Source organism: Heloderma suspectum, chromosome 4 (genome assembly GCF_057233095.1).
Source record: "Heloderma suspectum isolate Gila_16-S chromosome 4, 16-S_ref, whole genome shotgun sequence".
NCBI lineage: Eukaryota > Metazoa > Chordata > Lepidosauria > Squamata > Helodermatidae > Heloderma > Heloderma suspectum.
In genome coordinates this window covers 305219357-305233635 of record NC_139461.1, presented here as the reverse complement: position 1 = coordinate 305233635, position 14279 = coordinate 305219357, and the positions used below count along the sequence as shown (strand labels likewise).

The window sequence follows — 14279 nt, the reverse complement described above, 5'->3', positions numbered from 1 at the left end:
AGAATCACTTTCACAACTGCAATGCATATTGCATCTCTCTGTGAACTATGTGTCAGAGAGAAACTGCATTTTCCTAGTGACAAAATATTGTGATTTAGATGCTGAAAAAAAATGGTATCTCTTGCAAGCTGTGAACTACTATGATGAAATACATCTGGAAATCACCTAGCAACACACAGCAAATGAGTAAGATCTCTGAATTTCTTTCTCTGGGGAAAACCCCAAGTGTGGATAGGCCATTAGAATTCATATTTTGTAGAAGGTCAATGCCAAGTCTATATATAATCAGATTGTGATCTCATATGAAAGACAGAACACAATCAGTTCATTCTTTCAGGGTACAAACATACTGACCAGCAGTACTATTATGTTCTACTCTAAATTTGTTTCCGAAGAGGAGAGCAGAATAAATGCATTTCGCTCTGCCAACGCTCTGGAGTAGGCCGTGGCAGCCACAGTGAGTTCTACAATCCATCCTGTGCATGCTCTCCACATACTTCAAGGCCTCTAATCCATGACAAGCCAGTCATATTACCAATTCCACAAGCCCCACAGTCATGGGACTGCACATGTAGGCCTATGGGAGATGGATATAGCATGACTGGGGATAAGAACATAAGAAACGCTGTGCTGGAACGGACTAAGGTCTATCTAGCCCAACATTCTGTTCCTACCGTGGTCAGTCAGATGCCCCAGTGGGAAGCCAACAGGCAGGACGTGAGCAAAGGAGCACCCTCCTGGGATGACCTGGGTTAAGAACATAAGAAGAGCCCTGCTGGATCAGACCAAGGGTCCATCTAGTCCAGCATTCTGTTTGCACAGTGGCCAACCAGCTGTTGACCAGGAACCCACAAGCAGGGCATGAGGGCAACAGCACCATCCCACCCATGTTCCCCAGCAATTGGTGTACATAGGCTCACTGCCTCTGGTACTGGAGGTAGCACAGAGCCATCAGGACTAGTAGCCATTGATAGCCTTTTCCTCCAGGAATTTGTCCAACCCCCTTTTAAAGCCATCCAAACTAGTGGCCATCACTACTTCCTGTGGTAGCAAATTCCACAGTTTAACTATGCGCTGTGTGAAGAAATGCCCACCCCTCGCATACTCAGAGGAAGCCTAGAGTAACCGGGAAGAGGTCCCCCAGGGAACACTAAGTGTCCTCTCATTTGCTCCAAGGCCTCTGAGAGACCAAGTGCCTAGCAATATCCCCTTAATGAACTAGAAACCTACTGGAATGTAAGGCAGGCTTAGTGTGACTGGGAAAACCCTGGGCCATGCTGCACCCACTGTTTATGCATTTCACATATTTCTGGAATGGGCCGAGAACTTGCCAGAAAGCATCAGGTCATGGATCCTCTCAGAAAATGCTTCCACCTCAACTGAAAGCTGTGTTTTCCATTCAGATACCTGTTGGTGCGGGACTCACCCTATTCCTTTTACAGTCCTGTTGTAAGAACTACTGAGAGAATTATGTGAAGCTCACTGAACTCCCTAGAGCATTACATCTATGCAAAGTATTATCACTCCTTCTAATACCAAACTCAGCTGGTGAGTGCCAACAAAATTGTAGGTGAAACAGGACAACTGAGAAACAAAAGGGAGGTGTCAGCATGCTCGGGGGAACTCCAAGTTTTGCAAAAGTACACAAATGTTTAGAACGCCCTCCCCGCTCCCAACCCCCTCCCCCAGCCTATTGAAGACCGAGCGTGCTCAGTGGCAACAGAATGCTGGGTGACTGTTGAAGAAAATAATGGCAGTGATGAGGAAGGGGAATGAAATGGAGTACACAAGGAGAGTGCATGGCTGGCTGGCTGGCACAGTGAAGTCAGGTAAGGATATCTGAGTGGTTGTCATCTTCTCCATTCTAGGGAAGAATTCATTCTGTTTTCTATGGTGGACAGACAATACAAGTGGGATATCACTGTATTTTGGTAACATTTTTATGAACTACTAACTGTTCATAATTACATTTATTTATTACTCTTCTTTTACAGGGAATCCTGCTTCACTATAAACCCTTTTCTCTATATGAAAAGATTCTTGGTGTTTTTACATGCCCACCTTCAAGAAGACTTCAGAATCTAAGAGACATGCTCCATCTCCCATTGGCGTAAGTTAAAACACCCCTTCAGGTTTTAGAGGAGTCACATCCCAGAATGGCTTATTCCTGGTTAACCAAGTGTGGGTCCGGTCTCAGACAAACGTTTGTGTATGTGTGGAGAAGCAAGACCAGTGTGTGCCTTTGCATTCATTCAATGGCTTCCATAACTTCCAGGACAAGAGTTCGAGGTCCTGTCATGATGAGGCTGCTGATGGTCTGATAGTCCAAATGTAAAACATACATCCCGTTCACAGAATACACAAACTGGCATACCTAAAGTGAGGGAAACAGAAGAGATGTTACACCTGGAGTTTCACTAAATTCTGCCTAAAGTGAAATTTGATGGGAATTGATTGAAAGAATCTAGCAATGTACAAGAATTTTGCTCCTGTTTGCAAATCATGTGAACATGTCCCATGCAACCCCGAAAGTGAGCAAAACGTATTTCTCTGGAAATTTTTGCAATTTCCCAAACTTGCCTTTGCATTCGAAAGTGCACATATGCACAACTGTGCACTTCCAAAAATGTGCATTTACTCACTTGTGCACATGCATAAATCCCCCCTCCCCAAAATTCATATTTTCATGCTTTAGCCTACAGGATTAAATGTGTATTTTTGATTGGGAAAAATGCACATTTGTAAAAATACGTATTTTTTTCAATTGGGGGGAAATGCACACTTTTAAAAATACATGTTTTTTCCCAATTGGAGAAGAAAGATACTTGCATTGCATATAGAAATGCAAACAAGGCAAAACGCGTTTGGGAAGAATTTGAAAAACTGCAATGACTTGTACCTTGCATGCTCACCCATCCCTAAAAGAATGTCAGTCAGGTGAAACACCTGTGGAATTTCCTGGGTAGCTAAAAACACATTTCACCATCATCATCATATCCTGTGGGGGGTGTATTTCTCTGAACATTTATGATGCAGTTGTTAGCTCAAAAAATGTGTACAAAATGTGTTTTCCATGGGAAAAGCCTACAAGAATTTCAGGAATAAAAAAAGCATGCAAATTTATTTCAGGAAAAATACATTCCATTTAAAATGTGATTTTTGGGGGGTGCAGTTTAAAAAGAAATTGCAGGCTGATGCAGAAACAGGATGGAACAGACAGATTCAACACATGCAAAACTGACAGGGACCAAAAATAGACTGAGAATCCCAAGGCATGGACAGTTGTAGGAGGCTCATAGCTGAGTGGTAGAACACACGCTTTGCCCACAGAACATCCCACAGGTTAAGTCCTTCACATCTCCAGTTAAAAGGTTCAGGTCACATGTGATGGAAAAGGACTTTCTTGGCCCGAGACCCTGAGAACTGCTGCCAGTCAGACTAAACAATGGGTAGATGAACAAATAATCTGACTGAGTGTAAGTCACCTCCCTATGTTCCCAAATCTCTAGGCATGCTAGAGGTTTAGTTGGGATGTGGACTCAGAATTCTGGAAATCTTTAGGAGCACCCCCCCCCAAAAAAAAAGAACCCTCTCAAAAACAGCCTGATGAGGACTGAGCATGCCCAGTGGCCACAGAATACTAAGTATCTACTGGGGAAAATAATGGAAAACTGGAATGGGAGAGAACAGGAATGGAGTATCTGAGAAAAGGCCATTGTTGTCTGGCTGGCAATGGTAGCTCACAATCTCCACATCACCTCTAAGCAGTTCAAGAAAGCAGCTAAGAGCTCATGAAGAAGTCAGTGTGAAATGATAAACATAATAGTATGTAGCACTTCTGTGTATATCCAAAATGCTTTGCATACATTATCACAGTAATCCTTAAAATAACTTTGCTAGTTAAGACAGTATGCTCCTCCCTATATTGCAGGTGGTGGGAGACAGGCCAAGCAAATGGCTGACTGGAGGGCAGCTTTATTTCAATACCGGTGTTTTGCATGTGAGAATGATTTAAACAGTGAGTACCCAGATGTCATGGAGTAATAAAGCAAGCCTACTCAAACACTTTCACCAGTGTGAATATATATGAATATATATTAAGTGCTGTACTAGGAAGGAGAACAAAATGGATTTCTACAGAAAACTCTGCAGAATAAGCCACCCTCCTTTTAGGAGCAAGGATGTAACTCTCAACCAGAAAGGAACCTGAGCAAGAGGTTTAATTTTCTCATCATCACCAAGGTGGTTAGACTGGTAAGTTCAAGAGAGAGGGCCTTTTCACAGGGGTCCCCACACCAATGGGGTCAGTTTCCATCAGGGCTTGGTCAGGCCCCTTCTTTGCAGGGCTTCAGGAAAGCTCTGAAGTCCCACCTGTTTTCACTGGCCTTTCTATAGTCTGTGGGCTGCAGGTTTTCTTGGCATTATCAGTTTTTATAGCATGTTATTGAATATTTATTGATTTTCTATTGTATTTGTTTTCGCATCGTTTTGCATTGTTTTCTTCTTGTACACTACCTTGAGAGAGGTCTACCCTTAAAGGCGGCCTAAAAATAAATTTAAAATACATACATTTTATAAAATCAGAATCCCATTTAAAAGAAACAGCTCTTCATGATCCAGTGAGACTGGCTCACATGTACCTATTCTATTAGTCTTTCGAGAATCCCATTCTTTCAAAAATTCATCAAACTGATTGGAAAGATAGCAAAAGTGCATTTCTATAAACCATCCCTTGTTTCTTTCTCTGCAAAGCCTTTAGGCAGCAAAGCCATCAACACTCCCCCACCCCCCAGCTTCATTCCTGAGGAACTGATCTCTAGCAAGGAGTGCAAAAACCCCTTACTTTTGGTTTGGTGGTCTCAGGTGTCATTTATTGCCTTTCGTGCTTGAGTAGACAGAGAGGATTTGCTTGTTGAATTAAGCCGTATACTTCTACCTCTATCAGCACTAACTCATCCGTCAGCTTCTAGGTGCTATAGTGGGGCTCTTCACGCAGCCTAGATCTGCTTAGCTTAGGCGTCGACCTGGCCAGCACTGCTGCAAATGTTCTCAGAAGAGAACGCTCAGCCAAATTGTGTTCGTCTGTGTGGGTGGGTGGAGGGAATGATGGTGTGAAAGAGGAGGCAAAACTTAGGCTGGCAACTACCATCCTTATTTTCCCATAATTCCCTGGAATGAGTGTGGTTCGAAATGAAATCCTGGTTGCGGGGGGGGGGGATGATTTCTAAAAGCCCCCAGGAGTGATGCTATGATGACATAGTATCACCCCCAAGGGCTGTTGGGAAAGAAAAATGGCAGCTGCCAGATGGTAGCAGTGAGTTTCATCCCCACATAACTTTACAACCCCAGATGTTTTCCAGGGGATTCGGTCCTCCTTTTGCTTACCCCACCCCCAACCAAGCCAAAACATTATCCATGGAGAACTTTCAGCTCCACCTTAATCAGGCCTCCCCACCACCCGCTTTACATATGAACTGGGTAGACAAGAGAGAAGAAAGACATCCCTATCTGCCACACTCATTGCCAGTTTGGCCAACCCCTAATTCAACTAGTAAAGGATACGATTCAGTGGATGGCCTTTGCCTTATATCAGGGGTGAGCAACTTGTGGTCCTTCACATATTTTGGCCTCCAATTCCCATCAGCCTTAGCCAGCATAGCCAATGGTGAGGCACTGTGGGAGTTGTAGGCCAAAAAATCTGGATGGATACAAGTTGCCCACCCTTGCCTTATATGCAGAGTGTGTTTGTGCGAGCACCTCGTTTGCAAGCAAAGGTATTATTGTCAGGAGTGTTTCTGAGCACAGGGCGTGGGTTAGTAGTTCAGATTCTGAAGAACTGCCAGACATGGGGGAGGTATTTTCCCAGGCTAGTCCAGACATTACTGGGCCGGCTTCTCAGGTGTCAAAGGTCCAGCTGGCGGAGGATGAGGGTCCCTCTTCACCCTCCCCCCTCCATGAGAGATAGCGAACAGGGAGAGGCGGGGTTTGGGGAGTCTGAATTAATGCCAAGGCGCAGACGCAGAGCAAAGAAGGAGAAGGCCAGGGTGGAACTTAGACGGTCTACCCGATTGGCCTTGCATGAACAGCTGCACCCAGAAACCTCATGAGAGAGACAGAGACCTCCCCCACACACACCCTTTAAGTTAGGCTAGTGAGTCCGCCTTCCTTTCAAACAGCGGGCAACTTCCTTAGCTATCTTTTGAACCCCCTGAAGGCATTTCCTTGTAGGCTGAGAGTCACTGAGAATTCGCATCTGAATTCGCACTCTGAAGTATGCATTAAAAGCTGCAGACTGAAGCCTCTTGTCTGTGTTTGATCCAGCATTTGAAATTCAGTGGGGGCAAAAGGAATCCTGACAATTATTGTTTTTTCTCCTGGTCCGATTGATTAAGAAATGACTGACCCTACCAAGCTCAGTAGGTTGTGGCTTGGCTCACTCACTCAAATCTTCTGGCCCTTGCTATGACAGACCCACTCTCCAGCACCGCACTGTGATTTGGCAACTATTGATCTGTGTAAGGATCTGCCAACACAAGACCAGGAAGCCAGCTACCCTGTGAGGTGAACGGCCAGACTGGAGTACCTCCCTAGGCAGTAAAGCATTCCCATGTAATGGAGTAACTCTGCTCATGCAGGCTGGCTGCTGGCTCAGCTCAGCAGGAAGGACAATCCGAGTTTCCTGTTCAGGTCAGGACTTTGCCTGTGCAATGAAAAGTTTTCCAAGCTCTTACAATCGGTGGGTAGGTGGTGCATAGAGGTGAGGGTCCTTTCTTGAAAGGGAGAAGAGTCAGACCTGAAAATCTTTGGGGACTTGCCAATTATGTTTGGCTAAGCACCTTTAAGGCAGGCATGGGGTTCCACAGGCTGATACAAGTTCCCCATCCAGCCTGCTATCTTCTCCCCCAGGCCACACTAGGGATGTATGAGAAATTAATTCCAGTTTGCTTTTGACCAGAATTTACCCAATTCGCACTTCCCAGACCTGAACCTGAATATAATCTGCAGTCAAAGACCCTACATTTCTGAGCTTGCAATGCGATTCACAGAATAAAAAAATGAGTTCCAAAATGCAATGCATACATTTGAAAAATGTGCATGAAAAACATGCACTTTTGAAAAATGCACACTAGCGTGCTTTAATCAGTGGGAGAAAACATTTCAGAAATTTGCACAATGGATGCAAAAAATACATATGAAAATACACACAAATATTTGCTGAAAGGGAAAAAAGCAAGCAAACAAGCTCACAATCCGGTATGCACACGAGTCAAAATGAGTTTCAAGGAGGAGTCTGGAGAACTTCAACAAGCTCATGTTTTGCTGATTTGCGCATCCCTGGGCTGCATCTCCTCTCCTGGCAGAAAAAAGCTCTGATCTCCAATCAGTAACTGATTGGAGATCAGAGCTTTTCCCTGCCAGGGAGAGGGTGTAGTGCCCAGGGACTGAGAGCATTTCTACACAAGGTTTTATTGCACGCTTATGATTAGTCACTCACTGAGGTTTGCGGGTCCTTGACAAGATGTTGTCAACCTCCAGGGCATCTCCCACGCTTTCTGACCTTTATCCCAGTTTTTTTTAAAAAAAATTGTGATAATGGGGTAATACATGTCATTCCACTTTAATGGCTGTCTGAAATTCCACAGTTTTGCTATACCACAGTGCCATCTAGTGGCTGTATAATGAAACATGTAGAAACTGCAGACAATGGAAGTCCCAGAAAAAAAAGCCTGTGTCAGCCCGTGTAAGGAGCCAGTCTTAATCCTGCAAAGAAACTGGAAGCAGAAGCCCCGGTAAGCTGCAGGATACAAAGCCTGGTGTGGAGAAACCCTGAGTGATTCAGTCCTGCTTATTTCTGAGGCTTGTCCTGCTTACTTCTGATTAGACATGCAGAGGCTTGGTATTTGAAAGAGCTGCTGAGAGATTTAGTCCTTTGTTTCTGAGTAGACATACAGAGGCTTGTCCTGCTTACTTGTGAGTAGGCTCACAACCAGAAAGAATCACATTTTGGTCCCACCCACTCTGCCTTTGGCCCCACCCAAGGGGTAATGCAGGCCTCAAGGCCATTCACAGATGGGAGTTCAGCCCTTGGACTGAGAAAGGTTCCCCACCCCTGATTTAAGGGAAGTAACTTGCATGCAGGCTCAGTTCATGAGGCTCAACTTAAGACTGGTACCTACCTTCATGCCAGCCGCAGCAGCTGGTCCTCCAGGATCTACAGCCTGGATGTGGCAAGGCTGACCTCCACGGACCACAAATCCCCAACCAACTGCATCTCCCACAATCTGTAAACAGCAGGGCAGACAAGAGCAATTGTTCTGTTTCTGCATCAACCCTGCAAAAAATGCTCTTTGGTGTAAAAACACAGAATGCTGCTCTTTCTACAATGCTGAAACCCCACCCATCAGCAATATGGAAGGGACGTGTGAGCGGGGGGGGCTGAGTCAGAAAGCAGAGGAAGGAACTAGAGGATCGGCTATCCTTGACTTGATCCTAACCAACAGAGATGACTTAGTGGATAAAGTAGCAGTTACAGGAACTCTGGGGGAAAGCGACCATGTTGTACTTGAGTTCTTGGTTCTAAGGGAAGCAAAAGCCGAGTGTAGTCAAACGCGTACCCTGGATTTTAGGAAAGCTGATTTTCATAAACTCAGAACAATGATCAGTAAGGTCCCATGGCAAGCGATGCTAGCGAGAAAAGGAGTCCAAGATGGGTGGGAGCTTTTAAAAAAGGAAATTCTCAAGGCACAATCACAAGCAATTCCAACAAGAAGAAAAGGTGGAAGACAACAGAAGAAGCCAATATGGCTTCACAAAAAGCTTAGAGATGACCTGAAAACAAAAAAGGACACATATAGGAAGTGGAAAGAAGGCCAAGTAACAAAGGAAGAGTACAGGCAGATAGCAAAGAATTGCAGGGATGGCGTCAGGAAGGCTAAAGCTGAGAATGAGATGAGGTTAGCAAGGGATGTTAAAAACAACAAAAAGGCTTTCTTCAGCTATGTGCATAGTAAAAGGCAGAGGAAAGAAATGGTGGTTCAGCTATTAAATAAGGATGGCAAAACAATAACAGATGACAAAGAAAAGGCAGAGGTGCTCAATTCCTACTTTGGCTCAGTCTTCTCCCAAAAGAAGGTCTATGACCCCCCTGGCAAAGGCGAAGTACAGGCTGAAGGGGCAGGATTGCAGCTTGAGATCGACAGGCATATGGTCAAGGAACACCTAATGACTTTGAATGAGTTCAAATCTCCAGGGCCAGATGAACTGCATCCTAGAGTCATAAAGGAACTGGCAGAAGAACTCTCAGAACCGCTGTCTATTCTCTTTGAGAAATCATGGAGGACCGGGGAAGTGCCAGATGACTGGAGGAGGGCTAACGTTGTCCCTATCTTCAAAAAGGGTAAAAAGGAGGAACCTGGGAACTACAGACCAGTCAGTCTGACATCAATCCCTGGGAAAATTCTGGAGCAGATCATAAAGCAATCCATCTGGAAGCACCTTGACAACAATGCCGTGATTACTCGAAGCCAACATGGATTTGTCAAAAACAAGTCCTGCCAGACAAATCTGATCTCATTTTTTGATCAAGTAACCTCCCTTGTAGACCGTGGGAATGCTGTAGACATCATATACCTCGACTTCAGCAAAGCTTTCGACAAAGTGCCCCATGATATCCTGATGAGCAAACTAGCTCAAAGTGGGCTAGATGAAACAATGGTCCGGTGGATCCACAGTTGGCTACAGAATCGGACTCAAAGAGTGCTTCTCAATGGGACCTTCTCAAGCTGGGGAGAGGTAACGAGCGGGGTACCGCAGGGCTCAGTCCTGGGCCCAGTGCTCTTCAACATTTTTATTAATGACTTGGAGGAGGAGGTGCAGGGAATGCTGATCAAATTTGCAGATGACACAAAATTGGGAGGGATAGCTAATACTTTGGAAGACAGAAACAAAATTCAAAGTGATCTGGATAGACTGGAGCGCTGGGCAGAAAACAACAGAATGACATTGAATAGGGACAAATGCCAAGTTCTGCACCTAGGAAAAAGAAACCAAATGCACAGTTACAAGATGGGGGATACGTGGCTCAACCACACTACGAGCGAGAAGGATCTTGGAATTGTTGTCGATCACAAGCTGAATATGAGCCAACAATGTGATGTGGCTGCAAAAAAGACAAATGCTATTTTGGGCTGCATTCATAGAAGCATCGCTTCCAAATCCAGGGAAGTACTAGTTCCACTCTACTCAGCACTGGTTAGGCCTCATCTGGAGTACTGTGTCCAGTTCTGGGCACCACACTTTAAGAAGGATGCAGACAAACTGGAGAGGGTTCAAAGGAGGGCAACAAAGATGATCAGGGGACTGGAAAGAAAGCCCTATGAAGAGAGACTGAAAGAACTGGGCATGTTTAGCCTTGAGAAGAGAAGACTGAGGGGAGATATGATAGCACTCTTCAAGTACTTGAAAGGTTGTCACAGAGAAGAAGGCCAGGATCTCTTCTTGATCATCCCAGAGTGCAGGACACGGAATAATGGGCTCAAGTTACAGGAAGCCAGATTCCGGCTGAACATCAGGAAAAACTTCCTGACTGTAAGAGCAATACGACAATGGAACCAATTACCTAGGGAGGTGGTGGGCTCTCCCACACTGGAGGCCTTTAAGATGAGGCTGGACAGCCATTTGTCAGGGATGCTCTGACTTGGATTCCTGCATTGAGCAGGGGGTTGGACTCGATGGCCTTGTGGGCCCCTTCCAGCCCTACTATTCTATGATTCTATGATTCTATGAGTCCAATCCCCCTCCCCACACTTTGCCTCTTGGTCCATGAGATTTCTGCTTCTGCTTCTTTTTTTTTAAGGCCTGGTCATCTAAGTGGCCCAGAAGAAGTTGTGGGCTCCAAAGCAGGGAGGGTTGAGTTCCAGGACAGCAAACTATGGCTAGTGAGGCCAGAGGCAGGTGTGTAGGCAAGTCAGGCAGAGGTCAGGATCCGAAGGAGCAGGCAAGCAGTGTGCTCACACTAGAGACAAGCTTTTTTAACTGAGGAGTGAGCTCCAAGGCTAGGGCATTAATAGGGCTTGGCGGTGGGGGATTTGGCCCTCGGGGACAGCTGACTGAATGTTCAGGCAGGCTGGCACTGCAGCTCATGGGGTCAACACGCCGGGACTTTTTCCTTCCCAGGGGCGATGTAAGAATGAATTGCCCTCCCTTTACACAATCAACATAACAGAGACTCAGGCAAGTCACGGCTTTTGTTAGGCTAATGGCGAGCTTTCCCACAATACAGCTTCAGTGAAACTCAAAGACCACCCCAGGGCGCAAATAGCTAATCCCGAGCTCTCTGTTAGGGAAGGCTTTTGCAAGGGAGAGAAGTTTTCACCCACCTGATGATAGGCAGCTTCCGTGAAACCCAAGAAGTGACATATGCCCCTCCCTTAGGGAGGCCCCCTTTGGAGGATGCTCTGGTGGGAGGCTATTTTGGTCTCAGGCCACTCCCTACCTCCGCCCACTTAGACCAACGACACGCCCTTGCACCAGCCAAGTTACGCCCCTCCTCCTCCTCCTCCTCAGAAAGGACTAGGTTTCCCATAGGAGGGGGGCAGTGTCTCGGCTTGGGCCACCTAGTTGTCAAGGCCTTGGGAAGGTTCTTCCTCAACTCCTGGAGATTCTTAGGGAGTTTCCTCCTATGCTCTCTGGTCTAACCGTTCCAGTTCCAGCCCTGAACCAGAATCAGAATCACCAGAAACCGCAAGGGCCCCCCCAGTCTCAGTCCTGACAGGCAGTGATGTTATCTGCCCCCCGCCCTCAGAGACTTTCTTGTTCCCTATGAACTTAGCTGTGGTCCTCACAATTAGGAGGGCTGGACTTTCCCAGAAACCATACACTGTTGTGAGCTGTCTCTGTTGTAATGCAAAGTATGGGCAACTTGAATGGGCAACTAAGACCCATGAGCTTTACCAAAGACCTGTTCCAGGTGGAGATGAGAACTGCTAGAACCAATCTGAGGATATGGATCATTACAGCTGCCTGCGCTTTTTGACTCTTCTTGGAGGTGTGGCTATGGGGACTGTCACGATGAGATGTGGAACTTCAAATTTTATCACTACACCCCTGACTGTAGCCCTAGGTGGCACTCTCAAAGCATGGAGTTCAGCCTGCTGGACCTGGAGAGGAAACAGAACGCCAGTGGCCTAGGAGGTAAGGTGCCAGCTTCTGAACTCCGCAAGCCCAGCTGGAGGCACACACAACGTGGGTACAGAGAGCTAAACAGCAGGCAGTGATGAGGCTGCCAGGAGGGCAGGAGGATTTGAACTGTGTCCCGATCATCCCAGCTCAAACCACCTGCAGCTCTCTCCTCTGACCCGATGGCGCAAAGCATGTGCGAACACTTTAAGAAGGATGCAGACAAGCTGGAGAGGGTTCAGAGGAAGGCAACGAAGATGATCAAGGGACTGGAAACAAAGCCCTCTGAGGAGAGACCGAAAGAACTGGGTATGTTTAGCCTTGAGAACAGAAGACTAAGGGGAGATAGGATTGCGCTCTTCAAGTACTTGAAAGATTGTCACAGAGAGGAAGGCCAGGATCTCTTCTCGATCATCCCGGAGTGCAGGACACGGAATAATGGGCTCAAGTTACAGGAAGCCCGATTCCGGCTGAACATCAGGAAAAACGTCCTGACTGTGAGAGCAATACGACAATGGAACTAATTCCCTAGGGAGGTGGTGGGCATTCCCACACTGGAGGCTTTCAAGATGAAGCTGGACAGCCATTTGTCAGGGATGCTTTGACTTGGATTCCTGCACTGAGCAGGGGGCTGGACTTGATGGCCTTGTAGGCCCCTTCCAACCCTACGATTCTATGGTTCTATGAACCACCAGGATTCTAGTTCAAGGCCTACTGCGCCTAGCACACCACCAGTCTCGGAGAGTGAGAGGTGCAGGTGGGTCCCAGGAGGACCCACTGTCATGGCGTGAGCATATACCCGCCTGCTCAGCATGCTCCTTAGTGTCTTCCATGATCACCTTGAAAAAAGAAACTGGGCTTTCATGCACAATGACAGAAGCTCCTTTTAGAGTACCTAGAAGCATCTCAGGGGGTGCGGGTGGCGGGAGGGCATCTCTCAAGGGACTTCACCTGGTTTAAAACAAGAGGATTAATGCAGCAGCAGCTGCTTCAGCAAGGAGAGGCAACAAGCCATGAAAGGACAAAAGATGTCCCCAGAAGACCCAGGGATTTGCAGGGCAGGACAAGTTCAGAAGTGAAGAAACGGCATGGCAGAGAGGGAGAGAAAGGACAAAACAGGAGCAGGGCTTCCTTTTGATCTATCCAATGATTTTTTTAACTGCACATGATGCTCTAGGACCAGAGAGGGCTCAGCATTAGAACATCTGCTTGCCATTCAGAAAGTCCCAGGTTCAATTCCCAGCATCTCCAGGTGAAAAGGACAAGGTCACAGGTGATAGGAAAGAGCCCAGCTGGAAACTCAGTAGACCCATTGCCAGTTGGACAACCAGCCTTCCCCAACCTGACACCCTCCAAATGGGTTGGACTACAACTCCCAGCATCCCCCAGCACTGGGGATGCTCAGAGTTGTAGTCTAACCCTGACAGCACACCTCTCCCAAAATGAACCGACCCGTACACTACGCTCTGCATCTAAGTTCCTCCTCCGGTTGCCTCCTCCAAGGAAAGTTCAGAAGGTGGCAACTAGGGAGAGGGCCTTCTTGGTGGTGGCCCCCAGTCTGTGGAACAAGCTCCACAATGAGGTCTGTCTGGCATCAACATGGTTATCTTTTCAGCACCAAGTTAAGACCGATCTCTTTTCCCAGGCATTTGGCAGCACATTATTAGCTTTAATAAGTCCTGGATGTGTCTTTAGTTCTGACTGACTGTTCAAAGTTGTTCTTAGTTATATGTTGTTTGTGTATATTGTCTGTGTGCTTTTATGTAAATGGCTTTTAAACTTTGTATATTGTATTTTAATGTTTTAACTTCTGTAAACCGCCCAGAGAGCTTTGGTTATGGGGTGGTATAGAAATTTAATTAATTAATTAATTAATCTGGAGGGCACCAGGTTGGGAAAGAGTGGCATAGACAATACTGGGTTGAATAGACTCAGTATAAGACATCTTCCCATGACCTTTACTGACCCCACCACCACCATCCTACCCCCATTTTCAGAATGACATAAGGAAATTCCGATACAGCTTAATCCAATTAATGCAGCTGCAAGGAGCCCCAAACAGTAGCTTCTTTCTCCAACCACAGTTCAGACACCACTAGGGC

The 14279-nt window shown here is 46.4% G+C and overlaps 1 protein-coding gene across 1 annotated transcript in view; it reads right to left on the bottom strand.

Annotated features, from left to right (window-relative positions):
- Nucleotides 1-1929: 1929 nt before the first annotated feature.
- Nucleotides 1930-14279, bottom strand: part of LOC146348957 (DEP domain-containing mTOR-interacting protein-like) — a 50781-nt gene continuing 38431 nt past the window's right edge. The window contains exons 8-9 of the mRNA XM_084848416.1: nt 8178-8282; nt 1930-2374 (exon numbers count right to left, since the gene is read on the bottom strand). Of these exons, the coding sequence (XP_084704542.1) occupies nt 2249-2374; nt 8178-8282 (231 nt within the window). The 3' untranslated portion in view covers nt 1930-2248. The remainder of the gene's footprint in view (nt 2375-8177; nt 8283-14279) is intronic.